This window comes from Sebastes umbrosus, chromosome 15 (assembly GCF_015220745.1).
Source record: "Sebastes umbrosus isolate fSebUmb1 chromosome 15, fSebUmb1.pri, whole genome shotgun sequence".
NCBI classification, from domain to species: domain Eukaryota; kingdom Metazoa; phylum Chordata; class Actinopteri; order Perciformes; family Sebastidae; genus Sebastes; species Sebastes umbrosus.
The window spans coordinates 9420967-9443917 of record NC_051283.1 but is presented as its reverse complement, the minus strand read 5'-3'; the positions used below and the strand labels follow the sequence as shown (position 1 = coordinate 9443917).

The window sequence follows — 22951 nt, the reverse complement described above, 5'->3', positions numbered from 1 at the left end:
CTAAAGCAGAAATCAAATATTATATTCATAACTATATTTTCATTAGTGTATAATCACCTGAAACTCAGAATCATTGTGTTTTCGTTAGCTTAGAATGAGCCCTTCATATCTATAGAGGGGTCTTTTGCAGGTTTTTGCACTTTGGGGGTTATCTTCTGGACATGACCTCTTCACGAAGTCTGCCATGTTTCTACAGAAGCCCAGGACGGACAAACCAAACACTGGCTCTAGAGAGAGCCTTTCACGTTTCTACGTTACCTGAAGTCCACCGTAGTTCTCAGAGACGCTTGTGAAACTGCGGTAAGGTGAGTCGCAGAGTGTAAAACCGTGGTACCCCACACTCATCGCATCCCCTTTGATAGCCTCGGTTTGATTCATGTTAAAGTGTCCTTGAGGGTGAGACACCAAGTTGCTCCCCGGGCGCTTTACAGCAGCTCACTGCTCCTAAATGCTTAGGATGGGTTAAATGCAGAGGTCAAATTTAATGTATGTACGTGTATGTATATGACAAATGTAATAAAGTTTCTTACATTAGAAGATTTATACTGTGTAAAGGTTAATATACATTAACCATTTGATTAATTAAAACAACAATTTGACTTATTTAGACCTCAGTTCTTGAGATATCTTCAACTATATTCCAACAGATTTTTGGGTTATATGTCTACATAATGTCCCATGGTCAGTGAATGAGTTATTCAAAAGCAACTTGTTTCCAACTTTATGTATAATATGCTTTTGATGAATGTGTCAAAGACCTTAAACATGATAGAAAAGTTCAATTTGACAGCATTGTAGATGAGATGATAGCTTGTTTTTTTTTTGGTCTTTGAATACTTAATTATCCTCAGTCAAGAATCACTTGTTTGGATGAGGTTGCAGGAGATACAATCAAAACAAAATATGAACCTGAGTTTACATCACTGTTATTTTATTGTGATCAATACATCACATGAATTCGACATCCACAAAAAAAAGTACAAATTTCAGTGCCTAGAGGGTTACAGTGAAGTTTTTACTGATAAAGAATCATATCAAAAGAGATCAATCTGGTCACTTTATAATAAAGGACCACAAGAATTGTACTCAATATGTTTCCCCCTTTTAAGATCTAACTCTTGGGTCGTAGAACTCATTATCCCATTCAAATTTCAAATAACGCAGCAAACGTTTAAGTTCTGTCAAGACACTCTCTTTAACCGTCTCCCTGTTCTCATCTGGGCACTTCTCAGATGTTTGTCGTACTTGCTTTCTAACCTCTTCAACAGCTTTAAGCAAGTTGCTCAAACTTTCGACTTCGGCACAGTTGCCATAGGCCCACTCTTTTTCTACACTTCTTTCGAAACCAAACAAATTCCTACAGGATTTGCAAAGAGGCTTTACTTCTCCGTCACTGAGGTTAAACGCCTGGCACCTGACATGCTGTGGAAGTTTGATGGTCCCATCAAAATCCGGCTTCTTGGTCTTATTCGGATAGTAGGTCATCACTGCATCAGCCACATAACTGTCCCAGCTGCTAAGACAGGACGCGGCAACCATGATTCTCCCGGGATTTCGGCCTGTAGTGGACATGGAGACTCCGTAGTACCTGACTGATTCTTGGTTGTTGCGTTGAGAGACACAGATGGTGGAGGAGAACAGGCCATTTGATCCACCTTTCTTCAGTTCACTGACGAAGTCTTGCAGCCTTTTTCTTATTTCCTTTTCGTCATTTTCTCCATACAGGTGGACAATCTGTAATAAACCACACATATTATCAATATTATCAACGCCATTGATGTACAATAATCATAAACTGTAATATTTGAGGATGTTTAGGTGAAGTAGCAATTCTATACAACTTTACAAAGAAGAACTGAATTATATTTGACAAACTATAATCTTACCATGTCCAGCACACATGAGAATGGACTCCGCTTGGGTACTTGAGAGGAATAGAGTTCAAAAGGCCGAGGGAAGTCCTTCAACGTTTCGCTGATCTCTTTATCATTACTCACAAGAGATTCTGGGGAAAATTCTGGATCGTCTAACTTTCCCAAAAAGAAGATGCTGTGAAGAATCTGTAAAGTCAAAACACATTCAAGACTGTTATTACACGTCTTTTTTGAATAATTGATTGTGATTGGTCAATCACGGCGTTCTACGATCTGTTATTTCTTTATAGCAGACCGCTGCCAAAGAACGTATATTGCTAAGAAGTAAAAGTCAATTGTTCGTTCCATTGCAATGTCAGGGCCCAGCAGCAGAGCTACACCGCCATTTTGGACTAAAAGCGTCCATCGGATGCCGGTTAAACGCCTGCTTACAAAATGATTTCTATTCTATTATTATAATTTTAATGTCTCTACCTAAATGGCCTGTGTTGAACAATAAAAAATGTTATAAATATGCGTACTATTATAACAATTTACTTACTTACTTATTTATTTATTAAACTTTTTTGCCTGACTGCCTCCCAGAAGAGCATAAAGTGAGAGATGGACATGAATAGAAGTTAGAAAAATCCATCACACAGATTTTGAGAGCAATCTCAAACTTTTTCATGTCAAGGACCCCCAGAATCTACGTCCAACAGACCACAGACCATGGATGTATAAGAGGTTGTGTCCTGTGCGTTTGCCCTGCATGTTAGTAAATAACTTACAAATACATTATGTTCTGTTTATGTCACGCTACTAGCACTACTAGCTACTGGCCGATAGCCGGTTGTTTGGGAACAGAGATGTTAATACATCCACCACGGTACAGGCTACATCACACAGCCCATGGGTGTATTATAAGATAGTAAAAGTGATGAATTACAGTCAATATATCCATTATTACAGCCACATACAGCTAGCAGGAAGCCGGCAGAACCGGATATGTCATATGAACGTGCAGGAAGGTGCAGTCCCGTGGGTCTGATGCACGTTTATTATGCTGAGGAAAATAACTCTGGATTCAGCTATTAGCTAATTTTACGACTTTAAGGACATAACAATTTAAATGAGGGCTATTTAACTGTTCGTGGAGGGAAGTTGATTTACCTCAAAAAAATGATCCTCTGATTTAAAGATGTCTATTTAAACATTCGCGGCTATGGACTCATTGGTGTTTACAGTCCAAAATGGCGGCAGCCCTACCACAGCGCCATCTAGTGGCTATTGTCAAAAAAGCACCAGAGTTTCTTTGCTTCTAAACTCTTTGCCGCTGCTATGTATAACAGACCGTTGCTATGGTTGCCGTTCCCTCCGCGGACACTGGAGGACCATTTTTGTGTAAAATTATTAATTACTTAAAGGGATGGTTAGGGTGTTTTGAAGTGGGGTTGTATGAGGTACTTATCCATAGTAGGTGTATTACTTACAGTAGATGGCGGTCGGCACGCCCCCAGCATCGAGAAACAGACCAGAGCACCGACACCGGAGCAGAGAAATACGGTGCTGTAGACGGGGATGTCAAAAAAAAATATTTTTAGGTACACCTAGAAGAAAAGCTAACCTAAAAAAAATAATATCCGTTTAAGTGTACGCTATATTTAGAATATTTTCTGACAGCGAAATCAATTGAAAGTAAAACGTATCTATACGGTTTTATCATCTGAGCCTGCTGGCTTTGGAGAGAGCATAAATAAGTTTCACTTTCAGTTCAGTTTCTCCGTCGGAAAGGACAAGGTCTGTCTGACGGCAAGATAAAGTGGTGAAAATATTCTAAATATAGCGTACACTTAAACATATATCAATTTTATTTACGTGAGCCTTTCTTTTAGGTGGCTAAAATATGTTTTTTTGCCGTCCCCGTCCCCGTCCACAGCACTGTATTGCTTTGCTCTGGTGTCGGTGCTACAGTATGTTTCTCCAAGCTGGGGGCGTGCCAACCATCATCTACTGTAACTAATACACTGACTATGGATAAATACCTCATACAACCCCACTTCAAAACACCATCAACAACTATCCCTTTAAGTAAGTAGCCATGTTATAAGCAGAATAATGTACAGCGAGCTGGTCGTTGCGAAATAAACCCCTTCAGGGCGATGCAAGACCCCTCCGTGATCACCCTGTCAGGGTTTATTTCACAACGATGACCGACTCGCTGTACATTATCCCTTAAATATCGCTTTCCGTGTTTGTGTGTAACTGAGAAGCATTGTGTGTACAACATACACTGTGACAGGGCATTATGTCCAAAAACAGAACATTTCAAAAGTTCATTACAGTCCTCATCAGACGTACCTCATCCAAAAGCGGTGTAGGGTGTTTTACAGTCAGTTTCACCATTTCACAGATAATCAGGAAAGCATTCCCTCTGAAAGATAGTTTCTTTTTCAGAAACTGTTTTTCTCTAAAATAATAAAAAGTTAAATATTTGAATTAAAAAAGCAGGATGCAGCAACAACAACTTGTGTTTCAGTAAATCAGCTCACTTACCTTTCTGTCTCTTCTGTCGATGTCCCGTTTACGTTAGTAGCCTGATGCAATCAGAAATAATACACAGCACATCACAACAATTACACTGACAACACATTAAATTAGCAATGTAGAATTTAATCATAATGATATAAAATAATGACAAAGAGAAGAACTTAAAAGCAGCTACTCACCATTGTCAGTCGAGTAAATAAAACAGAAAGAAGGAAATGAAGCTCTGCCCCCTGATTCAAACAGACACTCCTTGATGTGATGAAATTGTCATGACAGTTACAATAACATATGAATAAAACTTGACATACATACATTACATCTATTGAATGCATCTATTGTTTTACTGGAATGTCATAGTTCTGGCAGCAGGAAGTCTTTTAAAGTACCTATATAAGGAGTGCTGGTGGATACACATAAAGAGCACTAAACCCCTGAAATTAAAAGCTCTTTACACCAAGAACTAATACATTGTTTGAGAAAATACAATTAAACTAGAATTACCTCCTCGTGGTTGTATGCCTCTGCCAACCAGTCAAGTTGCAGTTTACATCCATGTCTGTCTAAAATGTCATCACTTCACCATTTTATCCTGTTAGACATTTGTGTGAAATTGTCATATTTATCATATGAATTCTAGAGTTGTGGCCAAAAATTTGTTTTGTGAGGATGCAGTGACCTTTGACAACCAAAATCTAATCAGGCAACCCAATCTCATGGCAAAAAGTGTAATAGACCTGCCTGTCCACCGGAAGAAAGCATGTCAGTGTCACATTTTGCCTCGCCGAGGCATGAATATTACACGCCTTGCATGAAGGTGCAGTGTTATGAAGTGTTGCTTGTCAAGTGTTTTCCGTATTCCGTACAGAGCTCCAAGCTAGTGCCGTAGTATAAAAAGTAAGAAAGACCACTTATGGTGGGCGGCTCGTTTTTTTTTTTTGCAAGTTGCGTTAATGACATTTGTAGCGTGTTTTCCGAACTGATGTTATGTTGTTTCTGTACATGTTTCACTTAGTTTACGCACTTATTTTAAGCCCAACCATGACGTTTTCCCTTACCCTAACTAACTTACCCTTATTATTGCCTGTTCCTAAATCTGTAATCTCTAATCGTCTCTTCGAGGCAAAATGTGACACTGACACGATATCCTGTAGTGGACAGGCGGGTCTATTACACGCTCTGGTGTGACATCAGGTTGAACTAGAATGGCACTCGGAGAGCGCAGACCTCCGCCAAGGTGCCTGAGTTTAAAAACAGATCACAGCTCACAGCTGACGGTACCATGAGGTGGGCGGTTTATTATTAACACGGTGTGTTTCCGTGTAACGTAACCGCGGATGCCTCTCTCATTCAGCAGCCTTGTTATGTCTGTATAACGTTACACTATGTTTTCTCTCATACTGTCATCTACCGCTTTTTTCTTTCTCACCGCGGATGGATAGCAGCTCCCGCACCTCGATGTCTCGCCTCACATCCACACACGTATCTCTCTGCTCTAAGAAGTAGGCGGGGTCACGTATCATCAATGCGTCATCAGTTACACTGTGCATGTGTTATACCACGTGGTCTTAATGCTCAGGCTGATCTGAATCCTTAAAAATATTCCTGAATCCGGATCATGATCCGGATCGCCACCATAATCTAATGGATTGTTCATTGTGCCACACCCCACCCCTCCAAAGATTTCATTCAAATCCATCGCACACTTTTGGAGTAATCCTGCTAACAGACAGACAAACAAACACCGGTGAAAACATAACACCCTTCAAGGCCCTTGGCCTTAGCGGAGGTAATCAGGTCATTTTTGGGTCCAAGTGGACATCTGTGCCAAATTTGAAGAAATTCCTTCCAGGCCTTCCTGAGATATCACATTCACAAGAGTGGACCGGGCAGATAGACAACCCGAAAACTTAAAGTTAAAAAGTCTTAAAGCTGCAGTAGGCAGAATATCTTTGGCATCATTGGGCAAAAACTTCATAATAACATTTCAGCATATTATAATTCAAGTGTTATGAGAGAAAACTAGACTTCTGCTCCTCCTCTCTGTTTTCAGGCTTTAAAAAATCTAGCTTGTGACGGGAGACTTTGGCCAAGCACAGGTCATTTCAGAGAGAGAGCATTCCTATTGGCTGTTCATTCAACAGAGGCAGCTGTCAATCACTTGCAAACTCCGATCAAACGGTCAAATGAGGCAGCGCTGATCAAATATGAATCAATATTCTGTTACTGTAATGACTATTTCTCTCCTCAAATGTTTAGCTGCAAAATGAGAAAGTTTGCTCCGGATGGTGGGCGGTGCTTGGTATTTCTTCAACTGATCTCAACATGGCGGCCGGATCACAAAACTCTCTCATTTTACAGCTAAACAGTACACTAACATAATTTCTGCCAGGGATCAAACTGCCAGCCTTACTGTTAAAGGACAACAACTCTACCCACTGAGCTACAGCCACCCCCCAAAACATAATGCCTCCGGCCATAGACACTAATATGAATGCAAAATATTGCAACACTTCATTAGCTAGAGTACTTTTCAGACAAGACATGACATGTCTGTATTGCTAAAATAGCACCACATCCAACAGAAGCAAAAAAAGTTGCTGAACATAACTGAAAGCAGAAATGGAAAATCCCGCTCATGCAGTAACAGCTAAGTTGAGAACAACACAAGCACATTGGTTTACACAATACAGGATTTTAGATATATAATTTCATTTAATTTTTCATTAGTCAAATCTGCTCCAAAATTATTGGACTTCCTGTTAGAGCTCTCTCCACCCTATGCGAGCAGCAGATGTTAAGGTCAGCCGTCCTGTTCTTACAGGACCCCTCGCACGTCCTCGCACTACCCCTCGCACGACCCCTCAGGACGCCGGCTTCGCTGCCCATGCTGCAGGACACAGAGGAGAAGGGCAACCTTTGTTCCCAAGGCTGTCCTGCTCCTCAACTGCCAACCATCCCTGTCCCTCTACTCACCCAACTATTTCAGCCCCATTTCAGCCTCCCTGAACAGAATATTAACTTTTTTTACAGTTTAATTTCCTACTGCCATCCTGTCACTCATAAAAATACTTTTGTTAAAAGCAGAGGTGGAAAAAGTACTCATATTAATTCATTAAAAGTTTCAATACTACAGAGGAAGAAGAGTCTTTTTTGAAACACACTTCTGTTAAATGTTACATATAGATGTTTAAAATGGTCAGTAAATGTGATAATTAAAGATTTAGTTGCAATAAAAGTTCTTCAACAAAGATAAAAGCATCTTCATTGTCCCTTACAGGGAAATTAGTTTGCTGCCCGGTTACATACAAAACGAAAAACAACAGGACCTGAGGCCTGTATTACGAAGCGAGTTCAACATACCCAGGGTATCTTCTTGTTATCTGGCTTCACTAACCCTAACAAACGACATCTCGCTAAACTGTACTACGAAGCTGGTTATCAACTCGGTAAGTCAACCCAGGGTTTTCCAATCTCGTTATGAGCGCGTTCACATGAACGAGGAGGTGTTTGCAGCATCTGACCAATCACAGACATGAACAAGACTACTGACAGACAGGCAGAGCGGCACATTATACAAAGAGTAAACTATATTAGACAAATACGAAGAAATTGAACACATAATCCAGGCTAAAAGTAACACAGTTGAAGCTGCCAAATGCAGAAAGGACAGCTGGTAAAAGAAAAAACTCTGGATGTGTGAATGCGTAAATTAACAGATTTATTAATTTAACGGAATACTCAAAAGTCAGGTATTGTCGTCTAGATATAATTAGCTTTTAAGAATGTAATAGATTAATTGATTACCTATGCTTTTACCCTTCAAGAAATGGGTTGCATCTATGACTATTTAAAAATCCTTTTACCTGCTTCCACCCTCTCTGACGGTGTGAAACGGACTCAAGACTAAGTAAAAAGAAATAAATATAAAAATATAAATCAAAGCGGTAAACACCCACAGCATAAAGTCCGCTGTCTTTCTTGTATTTGTCAGTTTAAACTATGTTGTTGTTAGCCTGGATTATGACTTAAACTTCTTCATATGTGTGTAATATTACCATACAATCACCGCACTGAGCTCTGATTGGTCAGTAGGAGGTGCTTTCATACGAGTTGATCTCTTATCTGGAACATAACCTGCTCCGGAGCAGGTTAGCCGTTCAGCATAAGTTACCATGGAGATCTACCCCAGTAAGAAGTGAACCAGATTCGTAGAACGGAAAACCCAGGGTTAACCCTGAAGTTACCTCGATAACCACGAAGCCTGCTTTGTAGTACAGGCCTCTAGAGTGGCTCAGTAGGAGGTTCTTAAGTACAAGTAAACAATCCAGGTAATCTGTACAAATGACAATGTATCTAACACTGAAAATAATAGCTGGCCTATAAGCTCTAATGTAACGTTGTAAACCTGTACAAGGTTTCTGTTGATGGTTTCCCTTTAATATCTTTTATAATATCCTATAGTATTTTGTACATAGTAATAGTAGAAAAGAGTGTCATAGTGGGTTTGTTGTGTTTTGAAAATGAGTTAGAAAGCATTAATAAAACACAAACACGGGTGTATTTTTCAGCAAAACCTTTAATGTAACCATGGTTGATAGGTTGGATTGAGGTCTGGTGACTGTGAAGGCCTTAACATATGATTCACATCATTTTCATAAAACCATTCACCGACTCCTTATTTCATGCATGAAACTATCTGCATTCATCACATATAAGATAAGATAAGATGAACCTTTATTTATCCCCGGAGGGAAATTCAGGTGTCAAAGCAGCAACATCAGCAAACATCAGCAAACAGAGTGAAACACAGGAGAGGTAAAGGTATATAAAAATGATAAAAACAATAATAGAGGTATAAAAGATACAGAGTGAATGTGTGAACATAGTGTGTACAGTCCGTCAATAAATAAATGTAGTATGTACAATAAATAAATGTAACATGTACATATGTGCAGTCTATAAAGTGGTATATAGGATGTTTAGTGTTAAGTAAGTGTAAAGTGCGCCAATGGTTAGAGTCCAAGATGGTTGCAGTGCGTGTTTAAAGTTCTTAAAGTCCTCATACTGTAGTTCTCATATGGGGGTCAGCCTTGCCCCTCATAGCTCATCATACAGGGGGTGGGAGGGGTTCTCCAGGATAGCGTCCAGCTTCCTCCTCATCCTCCCCTCTGCCAACATCTGAGGTAACTTGTGCAATAATTATTTTTTTATTAGTGAAAAAGCTCCACTATTTATACACAGTTTTTCTTAATTGCACTGATCCAGAGAAGCACTCCAAACACATGTGTATTATCGGGGGAACGAATGGGTACTGTGAATGTTATGTGTAAAATTGGAGGAATGAATGTGTATTGTAGCTGTCTGTTGTTTTTATTTATCTATTTTTAAAGGGACTGTTTGTAACTTCTTACACGTATAAATCACCCGGGTCGGTGTCCCATGCACGCTCGCATATGCGCGCTCACGTGTGGCTACACTGTTCAGACTCAGACTCCGACACAAACTACACAGAAGCACCAAAACCTCAAAGTTATATCTAGTGAAGCCCGTCTTGCAAAACAGTGTTGGCCGCGGTCGTAGTACGCGGAGGAGACCGTAGCTTTGGTCTCCAGGGCCGGAGTCTCTGCTGTACTCTGCTCCTCTGCCTGCTTGCCTGCCTGCCTGCCTTCACTCAGCTCGCTCCACCTCACGTGCATGCGCGCACACTACACACTGCAGAAGAGTTAGTTTAGCTCTGAGAATATCTAGTGAATGTACAGTGGACGTTTGTGCAGAAATAAATGCTGCAGCTCCTCCAGACCAAGAGAGGTTTGTCACCTCACTGTTTTGAGCAATGCTCGTTCATGTCTATGTAGAGCGAGCAAGCGCAAGCCCGACGCTGACTTTCGTTGACTTAACGGCCACAGGTGTCGCTGATAACAAGCATTTCTGATTCTAACAAATAGTCCCTTTAACTGCACTGAGCTGGAGAAGCTTCCAAATTTCGTTGTACCATGTAAAATAACAATAAAGCTTTCTATTCTATTCTATTGTGACCCACTGCTATACCCACTGCTATACCCACTGCTTGACCCAGTGCTTGACCGGCCTGGGCCTTCTGGAGTGGTTGGAGTTGCGGTGGCAGCGTAACTGCTTTGTGGTAACTGCAGGAATGCAAAAGGTCACTCGTTTCCCTCGTTTCCCTCGTTTTCTCTTTTCTGCCCCCTGACTTCTGTTGCCTTTTCTGGGGCCATTCTTTCCGAAACACTCACGGCGGTATTGTGGCCAGGCTGTTTTGGTGCCCCTCTTTTGGGGCTGTTTTGTTTGGCGATATCTCCACATTGCAAGAAGGTTCTGGGTTCGAACCCGGCTTGGGGCCATTCTGTGTGGAGTTTGCATGTTCTGTGTGGTGGTTTTTCGGCTTCCTCCCACAGTCCAAAGACATGCAGATCCCCTGTGACTCTGTAAAATAAAAATTACTGAATGATTAATTATTCCACACAAGAGACAACTGAAAGAGACCTTAACGTTTAGCCTGCAGCAAAGACAAAGATACCCACCTTTGTTTTGTTTGAGCAATTTGAGATTCTCAAGTAATTCAGACTTTTTTGACATCACCAGTTCATGAAACTGTTGGTCCAGCCTCTTCTGCACTTCTGCCCAGTCCTCCTCGGTCTACACACAAAAGACCATATAAAAAAAAAAAAGTTGTCAGTGCCCACAGGTGATCAATCATCAGGGTCAACAATCACAAAGCCCTGTTTGTTCCCAGCAGCTTAACTGTAACTTCTCACCTTGTGTTTGAAGGCCTCTCCCTCGTAATATCTCTTGGGTGCTGGATACTCTATTCCGTTGTAATATAGCTGCCTCAGGCTTGAAGACACCAAATGCAGCTTCTCTCCATCGTAGGCATACACCTTTCTGTCCTCACAGGTCATCAGAACGAGCTGGTCACTCGGGCACGAGGTCCCCTCCACTACACCTACAACCTGCATGCTTACTATCTCGGGAAGGTAGAATTTCCCCCACCCATTCACCTCGTCCTCTTCCTCACTGTAAATGGTGTCGTCCAGGTCTCCTATTGTCAATGTGGCACCAAGTGGGTTCTCTAAGTCTAAAGTTTTGTGTCTATGCATGGATACATAGTCTGACACCTGTGTCAGGTAATCTGAACCTGCAAACACATGCCGGACAAGAGGAATTTGATGTAATATGGAAAATACTTGCTTCAAGGTTTTATGACATGTTAGGAAAAGATGTATTCTATATATTTGCACTCTTCTTACTTTGTACTGCAACTGCTGCACAACAATTTCTCTTGGGATAAATAATCTTATCTTACCTTTTTCACTGTTGCGCCATGGGAATAGATCAAACCGCTGACCTGCCGAACTGAAGGATAGAAAAGATGAGAAATGAATCTTTGGACAATTAAAGACTGAAAGTCAATCAGTGTGCTCCAGTCCTTTTTTTCTTTCTTTGGAAGTTTGCTATCCTGAGCAATGGCATGGCTGTCCATGGCACTGAGAGGCACCGGATTCAACGGCATACTGCTGGAAGATGTGTGGAAACCCTCTGTCAACTAAGGGCGCTTTCACAAGCCACAGTCCATTTGGCTAGTCCCAATCAGAGTGAAATTGATACTTTTGGTTTGTTTTCATTTTAGTCTGGTTCGGTTTCACAGTGCACAAATCAAAGTGGACCAAATATCAAAAAAAGTTGCTGAGGGGCGTGTACAAAGGTGCAAACTTATTTTTTTTGTTGAGAGCTGCTACTTCTACGCAGGGAATCACAGACTATGATGCTGTCAACGTTTTTTCACTTCGACTCTGCACTGATCTACTGTGTGCACAAATCCCTTCTCCTCCACTTCATCTCAAATTACTTTATAAACGTTACTGTTTATGCGATCTTTATTTAGCATATTCTGTATGTTCTCTTCTGCCCAGATGTCAAGCAAACATCGGAATATTGCAGAGGTCCAGGTCAGTAACGTTACTGTTTTGTAGTTGTGTTTTATACTACAGTGTTAGTTTTCTTAACAGAGATGCCATTCTCTGTTTCCTGCCCAGGGACTACAAATGTAAACTATCTTATAGCTAACTCTGGTACAGCTAAGAAGCTGTGCACTGTCCCTGTCAAATAAATAAATGAGTAAATGAATAAATGAGTAAATAAATAAATGAATAAAGCCCTCTCCCACTCATGTTAACCTGTCGTTTACCTGTGTCCATCTCAATAAATGCCCGCACAGGCAGCCTGTATTTTGGTTCGCTTGGAAACAATCTGAGACCGCCTCCCGCAAGGGTACTCGGTTCGGTTGTTTTGGTCAAAACCAGAGTATGATTACTGCATTCACAACTGTCCAAATGAAACGTAAAAAGAAAACCTTCTGTTTGTGTTCCACATTTGCTCTGGCATTTTTTGAGTTTCTCTCGACACATTTTGCTATTATTTGTGATGTTGGAAGCATCTTGTAATGGCTTTATATTTAAACTGCTTTCAAGTATTCAAACTGGCCACTAAATGCTCTGTGACAGGATACCTGGGAAGACAGGTGTGTTACTTAACACACCCGTCTTCTCAGGTATCCTGACATTGTTCATTTAAACTTCCCTGACCAGAAAAGAAAACTGGTTCTTACCTGCAGCAGCTCCCTGGATCGTTCTCCAGCGTTGCTGTCTGTCAGCAAGAAAATAAAATGTGTATGGTTAAAGTGGTGGAAAAATACTCAAACCTTTACTCAATATTTTAATATTATCACAGAATCTGGGCCTAGGCAATATACTGTATTATTAGAAAACAACTAATCTAAATCTGTCAAACACATTTTAATAGAAATACAACAAAATACATTGTGCTTTTGGCCTATGGTTAAAATGTGGGCCATGTCACCCTTTAGGTCCCATGTTTGATCTACTATGTGTCAGTAAAAAAATGCCAAAAACAATGTTTAAACGTAGTCCCATTTGAAATGTAGTGGATTAACAGCAGGACATTTTGCAAAATGAAAGCACTGAGCTAAAGTGGAACTACAAATAAATACAGTATAACTAAATCTAATCTAAATATATACTGTATATCTACAGTATATCTAAAATGGTATTTAAATATTTCACTAAAAAGGTTTGTAGGAAAATTAAAATGAAACAATTAAATATTCTGTTTGACTACTGAGTATTTAAAGGGTGAATAAATTCATATTTTTTTCTGTAGCGCACACCACTGTAAATAAAATAAATTAATAGCTAACCAACAGATGTTTCTTACTTTTCTTTGACTCGGACCGTCCGCCATTGTGTGTTTCTGTGTCTAAAACAGAGAGGTACTTAAATTCAAAAGAGGAAGAAACAACAACTGTATATATATATATAAAAAAACAGAAAAAAAACAACTGACCTGAAGACAGATTAGGAAATAAAATTATAAAATAAATATAATAATTAGTGCTGCACGGTGGTGCAGTGGTTAGCACTGGCGCTTCACAGCTAGAGGGTTGCAGGTTCAAATCTGGCTTGGGAGTGGAGTTTGCATGTTCTCCCCGTGTTAGCGTGGGTTTTCTCCGGGTACTCCGGTTTCCTCCCACAGTCCAAAGACATGCAGGTTAGGTTAATTATTGACTCTAAAATTGCCCGTAGGTGTGAATGTGAGTGTGAATGGTTGTCTGTCTCTATGTGTCAGCCCTGTGATGGACTGGCGACCTGTCCAGGGTGTACCCCGCCTTCGCCCAATGTCGGCTGGGATCGGCTCCAGTGACCCCTAACACAATACACGCACACACTATTGGGTCATATATATAAAATATTAGCCTAAACTTCTGGATATATGTCCTAATTTTTCACAAATTAAACCAAAGTTGTATAAATGTGAATCTCTTTTAGATTTGAGCGTAAAGAGTCTGTAACAACCAGCAGGAGGACATTTGTCCTCGCATGTCCTCTAAAGACAGACGACAGCTTCTTTGTAATAATCTGAAATGTGAAAACTATAATCACGTTTATTAATGTTAAATCTAAAAACAATGTTTGCTTTGTTAGGCTACTAAATTGTTCTAACAGAGATAGACAAGGTAGGACTGAACTAAATCAAAAGTGTGAGAAAAATCCTCATCAAACAAAGTCAAATAATAGTTACCACACCTGAGTAGTAGACTGAAGCCTCAGCTGTCTTCGAGGATAATCCCTTCGCTGGATGTAAAAGGATAATTCCTAAAAAGGAAACAACATCTTTTTAGAGACATGAGATGTTGTTTCCTCTGAAGCGTCACGTGGAGCGACATCCGTTTCTGATGACAGCAGCAGCTGATCACATCTGGATCAAATGTCAGTCAGCTTTAACAGCTGTTTGTGTCTGAACTGTACTAATACTAATAAAGACAAGTGCAAGCTGCAGCCTGTATTTCTACTGTGGACTGCTTAGAGGCTCAGGAAATATCTCTACTGGCACAATAACTTTATATTATTTATTCATTATTAGCGTCTGTAGTTATTGATATTCTGATTGTGAGTTAATTATTTCATAACCCAGAATATGACTATGGTGTTTTTTGAACACTGGACATTATTTATTAGGCTAAAGGGAAAATGTAAATGATGTAACTCATATCAAACCCGACGTTCAGGAATTATCAGTCTCATGTGACTGAATGGAAATGAGGATAAATGATGTAAAAGGTGTTTGTTGCTGACAGACAGACTCTCCTTTTCGCTCTGACTTTAATAGTTTCATTAATAAAAGTTAACGGGGGAAATAACAGATCACAAAAAGACAAATCATTCTAAAAAATGCAGAAAGTTATTTTAAGTCAGTGTGTCAGATATTATAAACCTCTCTCAGTGTCAGGCTGCTTCACTGACGGTGTGTGAAGGAGAGCTACTGCAGGTCCTTCTGCTGCTGCTCAGAGCTTCAATTAACACAGATTTGAACTAGATGGTGAATCAGAAGACAACTAAACTATAAAACGTTTAATATGTGATCTGTTTTCACTCCGGTATGAAACTCTGGTGATGCTGAGAGGTAAAGTTATCAGATCAGTCTGATCGGCAGCAGCGTCCAATCAATAACTGATATCCAATAAGGGGGCGTGTCGGTCGGTAAAAGACTTCCGTGCAGGATACACTGCTGTATCCTCGCTCATCGCTCCTCCGGCAAGCCTCCTCGATCCTCGATCCTCGATCCTTGCTCCTCGATGTACAAATAAGGGCTTTGGGACGGTCTTCAAAATGGCGCACCAGAACAACTTCCGGTTCAAGCGAGGATCGAGGAGCGAGGAAACGAAAATTAAGAGCTTTGGAACGTACCCCATGTCACAGCCGGAGGATCGAGGAGCGAGGAGTTGAGGAGGCGAAAAATGCTGAAATGAGAAGGACCTCCAGTGTCTCCTCCGAGGAAGTTTTTTACCGACCGACACGCCCCCTAATTGGATATCAGTTATTGATTGGACGCTGCTGCTGATCGGTTTGATCTGATACATCAACATCACTGGAGTTTTATACCGGAGTGAAGACAGATCACAGATTAAAAGATTTATATTTTAGTTGTCTTCTGATTCACCATATAGTTATAATCTGTGTTAATTGTAGGTGTGAACAACAAACGGAGCATGTTGATGGTGAAGTGTTCCAGCAGCAGAAGGACCTGCAGGAGCTCTGCTTCACACACCGTCACTGAAGGAGTCTGACACTGAGAGGGGTTTATAACATCCGACAATGAACAGCTCTCAAACAACTTTCTTCATTTATTAGAAAGAGTTTTCTTTTCATGATCTGTTATTTCCCCGTTAACTTTTATTAATGATACAGTTAAAGTCAGAGAGAGAAGGAGAGTCTGTCTTTTACACCTTTTACATCATTTATCCTCATTTACATTCAGTCACATGAGGCTGATAATTCCTGAGTGTCAGGTTTGATATAAGTTAGATCATTTACATTTCCCTGAAACATTCAGCCTAATACATAACTTCTACTATCAGAATATCAATAACTAAAGACGCTAATAATGAATAAATAATATAAAGATATTGAGCCAGTACAGATGGTTCCTGGTCCTCTAAGCAGGACTCAGTCCACAGTAGAAATACAGACTGCAGCTGTTATTCATGTGCAGGTGTTTGTTAAACAGGTAACAGGCTACAGAGAGGAAACACTGCTGCTCTGCCACTGAGAATAGCTGTGTCTTTATTAGTATTAGTACAGTTCAGACATACAACAGATGTTAATGTCAACTGACAGCTGATCCAGCTGTGATCAGCTGATGCTGTCATCAGAAACAGACTTCGCTTCACGTGACGCTTCAGAGGAAAGGATGTCTCATGTCTCTAAAAACATATTTCCTCGTTTCCTCTCTCCTCGAGTCTTTTCCTCGCCTCCTCCCCTCGCATGTGGGCGGGACTATGATACGAGGAGAGGAGTCAAGCCCTATAAAAAGACAAATGGGAAAGGCCCCTTGTGTATCCTCGCTCATGGCTCCTCCAGCAAGCCTCCTCGATCCTCGCTCCTCGCTCCTCGATGCGCATTTTATGGGTGCATCCCAAAGCTCTTAATTTTCGTTTCCTCGCTCCTCAATCCTCGCTTGAACCGGAAGTTGTTCTGGTGCGCCATCTTGAAAACCGTCCCAAAGCTCTTATTTGTGCATCGAGGAGCAAGGATCGAGGATTGAGGATCGAGGATCGAGGATCGAGGAGGCTTGCCGGAGGAGCGATAAGCGAGGATACACCAGTGTATCCTCCATGGAAGTCTTTTACCGACCGACACGCCCCCTTATTGGATATCAGTTATTGATTGGACGCTGCTGCCGATCAGACTTATCTGATAACTTTACCTCTCAACATCACTGGAGTTTTATAACAGAGTGAAAACAGATCACATATTAAACGTTTTATATTTTAGTTGTCTTCTGATTCACCATCTAGTTCAAATCAGTGTTAATTGAAGCTCTGAACAGCAGCAGAAGGACCTGCAGTATCTCTCCTTCACACACCGCCACTGAAGGAGCTCGACACTAAGAGAGGTTTATACTACCTGACAGAGTTAAGATAACTTTCTGCATTCATTAGAAAGTTTCTTCTTTTCATGATCTGTTATTAGCCCCGTTAACTTTTATTAATGATACTATTAAAGTCAGAGAGAGAAGGAGAGTCTGTCTGTCAGCAACAAACACATTTTACATCATTTATCCTCATTTCCATTCAGTCACATGAGGCTGATAATTCCTGAACGTCGGTTTGATATGAGTTACATCATTTACATTTTCCCTTTAGCCTAATAAATAATGTCCAGTGTTCAAAAAACACCGTAGTCATATTCTGGGTTATGAAATAATTAACTCACAATCAGAATATCAATAACTACAGATGCTAATAATGAATAAATAATATAAAGTTATTGTTCCAGTAGAGATATTTCCTGAGCCTCTAAGCAGTCCACAGTAGAAATACAGACTGCAGCTTGCACTTGTCTTTATTAGTATTAGTACAGTTCAGACACAAACAGCTGTTAAAGCTGACTGACATTTGATCCAGATGTGATCAGCTGCTGCTGTCATCAGAAACGGACGTCGCTTTACGTGACGCTTCAGAAGAAACGACCGTCTCATGTCTCTTAAATCGTATTTCCTCGTTTCCTCTCTGGGAGGGACTAAGACGCAAGGAAAAGACGCAAGTGAGGGAAACGGATGCAATTAAGAGCTTTGGGATGCAGTTTATGAATTGGGACGTCCTTCAAGATGGAGCGCTGAGATCGATTTCCGGGTCACAGCTGGAGGAGCGAGGAGCGAGGAGACGAGGAGGCGAAAAATGGTGAAATGAGATGCAGCTAAGATCTGTCGGTCTGTTGTCGCGTTTTCAGTCGCTGCAACTTCCGACACTCCCTTCCTTGTTGTGCTGCTGCCTTCGAGTACTCATCAAATGTTGTAAATTATGTATTTCGTATTTTGTTAGACAGTGTGAATTTCATACATCCACTAGATAGATAGATAGATAGACAGATAGATAGATAGATAGATTGATAGTAACTTTATTGATCCCGAGGGAAATTCAAGTTTCCAGTATCACAGTTCCATAGTGTAAAAACATGTTAGTAAAAAGGCAGTATAAAAGTTAGTAGTACAAAGTACATAAAAATATACCAGATATAAAAATACAAGGAGATGAAGAAAACTGTTAAAAGTGAATATAGTGCAGGGTAACAGCTGTGATACACGAATATTAAAAAAGTGAACTAACATTCATCTTGGCTGAAATAACGGGATGCAAATCTGGGCAGCTACAAAAAATGCATTTACCTCATAACACATAAAGACTCTATTTTATTACAGTATTATTACAGGGCTACCTACTTAAGAAATCAATTTGACACAAAACCAGTCAGCCAGAGCGCGACATCAGAATTAGGCCCATAGCAACGGTCTGTTATCCATAGCAACGGTCTGCTATGAAGAAATAACAGACCGTAGAACACTGTGATTGACCAATCAGAATCGAGTATTCAACCAAGCCCTGTATTGTGATTGGTCAATCACAGCGTTCTACGGTCTGTTATTTCTTTATATAGCAGACCGTACCTATGTATAACAGACCGTTGCCATGGGCCCTAATTGTGATGTCAACCTTTTTTGTGTCAAATTATTGATTTCTTAACTAAGTAGCCGTGTAATAAGCGGGATAATGTACAGCTAGCGAGTCATTGTTGTGAAATAAACCCCGACGATGGCTCGCTGTACATTATCCCTTACATAGAAAATGTTTTAATTTACATCTGGCTCTACATCAAAATAGACAATCATGAGATATATGATGCCAGATGCTTTTGATTACAATTAGCATGAATAAAGAGTGAACATTTTCATAAATGACCTATCTTGCATTGTTGAGAAAACGTAATAAACAAACAAAAATAGACACTTGATCCTTGGCCCAATTGTTTACCAGATTTAAACAAAATCTCTTACCAGGTTTCAGAGATATCTCACAAATAAACAAATGTGAATAACCTCTTTGGCCTGTAGGTTAAATGAACAGTGTGTAACATTTCGGGGGATCCGAGAGCAGGTCCTCTTCATGGAGTCCGCCATGTTGTTCAGTAGCCCAGAACGGACAAACCAAACACTGGCTCTAGAGAGAGCCTTCAGTGTATTTCCGTTACCTGAAGGCCACCGTAGTTACCACGGTTTTGCACCTGTGCCGCTCACAGTCTTGGAAAGGGAGGAGTGAGCGGAGGGGTACTCAGTTGGTTGCAAACTGCAACCGCACCACGAGATGCCACCAAATCCTACACACTGTAGCTTAATGTGAATTGTAGTATTGATCTGACTTTGTCTTGATTTATAATAATCACAACCTGAAAACCGGGACCACAACATCTGTTTTGGTTTTACACTTTTTAAACCAGTTTATAACAATCTCAAACATCAGGTTGAGATTATTAACAGATAAACAGATAAAGCCAAAATATCCTCGTCTTCTGGCAGGTGCAGTAGAGTCTTTGGTGACCTGGAGTAGCCCTCCCTCAGAGACTTCATGAGGGCCGATGCATATGCTGGGCAAAGGACTTTTTATTTTTAGATCACGTTCAGTGATACTACTGACTCATGCACTGACTTACATAATAAATATTTAGGGACTGACCGAAACTGCTAAAGGTACGGTGGCTTCTCCTTTAAAGGGCGCAACTACTAAGTGAAACATGTAAAAAGCAGATTCACAGTTCACAAGTTGTTTTCTAGTACTGTGTAAAGTAGTACAAAGCTGCCACCCTGTGTCTAAAAAGTTACATTAACCAGTGACAGGATGAAATATTCAATAAATACTTAGTTCCCGGTTGATTAGTTAAACCAAGTTAAAACTAATGCAGGTTAATGTAACATAAAAAAACTACAAAAATTCTATCTTCATGAAGTTTATGTTTTTGAACCGTTTTAGAAAGGCAATTGTTTTTATTTTAATTATTATTATTGGTTTTGAGGCTGCTGGCCCCATTTTTATCACTGAGGTGTGGGCTGCTGTGTTAGACTGCGTTAGTTTTCTTCATACTTGTTTTTTTCACTGTCACATAATATGTATGTGCTGAACATCCATACATACTAAGGAGGATGGAAAGTAGAGGATGAGGGAGTGCAATATATTATTTGTATTAATTAATTAATATATATATATTATATATTATTACTTAATTTATACTGATTTTAGTGCAATATAAATAAGTTTTGTTGTTAAGCTATTATTAGGTATATTATTGCGTTTTAAATTACAAAGATGACATTTACCACCAGAGTATTTCATTGCTGGAGTGAAATGGACCCTGAATAAACCAAGCACCACACTGAAGATTGGACCGCTAATAATGTTCAGCCACACACACAGTATGTTGTACCTGTTTCAGCCTCATTGTTGTTGTTTCTCCCAACAGAAGTGGATGTGCAAAGCAGGAAGAAATGCAGGAGTGCTGTGTTCATGGATGTCCAGGACATGGATGTCCAGGACATGGTTCACCATGCGCTGCCACTTGGCCTCCATCACATGTGGATCTCCATTAGGAGCGGAAGCTGCCGTCCAGTACAGGTGGTTAATAATGGCTGGCCTCCAGATCCTCACACCCCCTCTCCTTTGCTGCACCATGCAAAGCTTTCCATAGACCCGTTTCGGAACAGAAACAAAAATGAGACAACCAGCCTAAACAAAACTACCAACATGAAGATACAGTACATGTTTTTCCAAATATACCAGATGTCAAAGAAATGGTTTGTTCCTTCTGAACACAACTCATTCTGCATCATTCTAAAAATTAAAAGAAGAGACATCACCAGGTTGGTCCATGAAAACAGTAGGGATGGGAAAAAACATCAATTCACCTTGCAATTTTTTAATTTTTTTTTTACGATTTTGAAATGGATTTTTTAATGCAAGAATTGATATATTTGCTTCATTCGAGTTGATGAAAAAAATCACTTTTTCAGTGCTTGTGCTCATACATTTGGGTATCTTGAGTATAGATGTACAGTATATACGTAGATACCGCATTGGCCGCTTCAGCCCTTTGCTGCCATACGTCAGTGTCGCCGCCATATTGGGGAGGTCATGACTAGCCTGTAAACACATACAAGTGGATGGGGCAGCTGCCGTTTTTCTGGATAAAAAGCACTATAACGTTTACATTTCTCAACCGAATTCAATGAGTCTTTTTTTTTATTCAAGGATTTCTGATCTACGAGGAGTAGAAAAATAAAGTTTTGTCTTCAGTTACTTAAAATCCAGATACTGGGCTATAACCGCTGATAGACACTCAAAAGAGTGTGTATCAATGTTAGCTAAGGCTAAGCTTAAAAGTTACATTAACTGAATTGCTTACGTGATGGAAAATGATTAATTTTGCTGAGAGTTAACGTTATTGTTCCAAAACCCAAGACATGCGATTAATTTGCGATTAAATATTTTAATTGATTGACAGTCCTACTTAAGACACATTACACCACTTGAAAATACATTACTGTGCAAACAAAGTCACTTAGATGAACTATTGAACTATTCACTGCCGTTCCCAGGGCCTTATATGCTTGATATAAACTCACATTGTAAGTGATTGGTAAGGGCTATCCTCACAGTTCAAATTACAAAATAACGAACATTTCAAATGCAGTTTGAATGGTAAAAATCTGTTCAGCCGCTGTGGAGATATCAATGTCTAAAGTCAAGAAAACTGTCTTGCCTGCAAATTTGAGGGCTGTTAGTTTAGTAGACCTCTGGAGAGGGTTAGAGTGGGTCTGCCGACGAATCAGCTTCCAGGATTTCCATTTTCTCTCGACAAATCATGTGGCGGCTTTCCATTTTCACTGCCGACGTCATCCATTTTCACCGCGGATACAGCCAATCGGAGTTCTGGATTCCATTTTCAGGCAAGAATCGTGTGGCTGATCTCCGCCACGTCACCCATTTTTGAATAGCCAATCACAGCCGTCCCAGCGGACGCGATGCGATGCGGAGGAGGGACTTTTGAACTATTCACTGCCGTCGTCACAGAAACGCCTATTCAGTTAAAGACAGGTAAATGTCATTATTAACATTACGTAACATTGATATTGGATTCTCTTAGACAATACGGATTAAACGTGTTTTAGCTTTCTGGCGTTTTTTAATGTTGGCTGATTAAGATTCGCTGTGAAATCCATGAATGGGTTTGTAATGTTACTCTGTCTAAGCTAGCCTGGCTTTAATTATCTTAACCTGGTGAATTAGTTACCAATCTATCATCTGTTCAGAGCTCTAATTATTATGCTGAGGCTACGTTACAGTTACAGTTACATAGAGGTAACGTACGTTACTCATACTGTATGAGCTCCTCAGCGTTGTTAAACTAAAGCCTGGGGCACACTGCCCGCTTCAGGCTCGCCTGACGGCAGCGTCACGTCGTGGCCGCGTGATGCCCACCTAGGGTGTTCACACTAGACGCGAGTTACTGTTAGGGACAAGCACTTGAGGTGGCAACCGATATCTCCAGCAGACTGGATTTGGATGGATCCAAACGATTGGAGGCCATTGTGGTCAACTCTTCCACAGTCCTTTCCCCAGCATATGCATC

The 22951-nt window shown here is 40.4% G+C and overlaps 2 protein-coding genes across 3 annotated transcripts in view; both read right to left on the bottom strand.

Annotated features, from left to right (window-relative positions):
* Nucleotides 1-906: 906 nt before the first annotated feature.
* On the bottom strand, nucleotides 907-4317 carry LOC119503978. Its single transcript, XM_037796068.1, has 3 exons — nucleotides 4215-4317; nucleotides 1887-2060; nucleotides 907-1734 (listed from the first exon to the last, which is right to left on the bottom strand). The coding sequence occupies exons 1-3, from the start codon at nucleotides 4257-4259 to the stop codon at nucleotides 1105-1107; spliced, it is 849 nt and encodes a 282-aa protein (XP_037651996.1). The 5' UTR covers nucleotides 4260-4317; the 3' UTR covers nucleotides 907-1104.
* A 6287-nt stretch (nucleotides 4318-10604) lies between these two features.
* LOC119503974 overlaps nucleotides 10605-22951 on the bottom strand; it is a 102954-nt gene continuing 90607 nt past the window's right edge. The window contains exons 5-7 of one of the 2 annotated variants that reach the window (XM_037796060.1): nucleotides 11177-11556; nucleotides 10943-11057; nucleotides 10605-10844 (exon numbers count right to left, since the gene is read on the bottom strand). In XM_037796060.1, the coding sequence (XP_037651988.1) occupies nucleotides 10651-10844; nucleotides 10943-11057; nucleotides 11177-11556 (689 nt within the window). In that variant the 3' untranslated portion in view covers nucleotides 10605-10650. The remainder of the gene's footprint in view (nucleotides 10845-10942; nucleotides 11058-11176; nucleotides 11557-22951) is intronic. The other variant, XM_037796062.1, reaches the window with a different exon arrangement.

Excerpts from the sequence above, each read along its gene's own strand:
- LOC119503978 (XM_037796068.1), bottom strand. The coding sequence starts at position 4,259 with ATGGTGAAACTGACTGTAAAACACCCTACACCGCTTTTGGATGAG. Across the intron at positions 2,061-4,214 it reads CTACACCGCTTTTGGATGAG|ATTCTTCACAGCATCTTCTT; the intron begins GTACGTCTGATG and ends TTGACTTTACAG. Across the intron at positions 1,735-1,886 it reads TCTCATGTGTGCTGGACATG|ATTGTCCACCTGTATGGAGA; the intron begins GTAAGATTATAG and ends GGTTTATTACAG.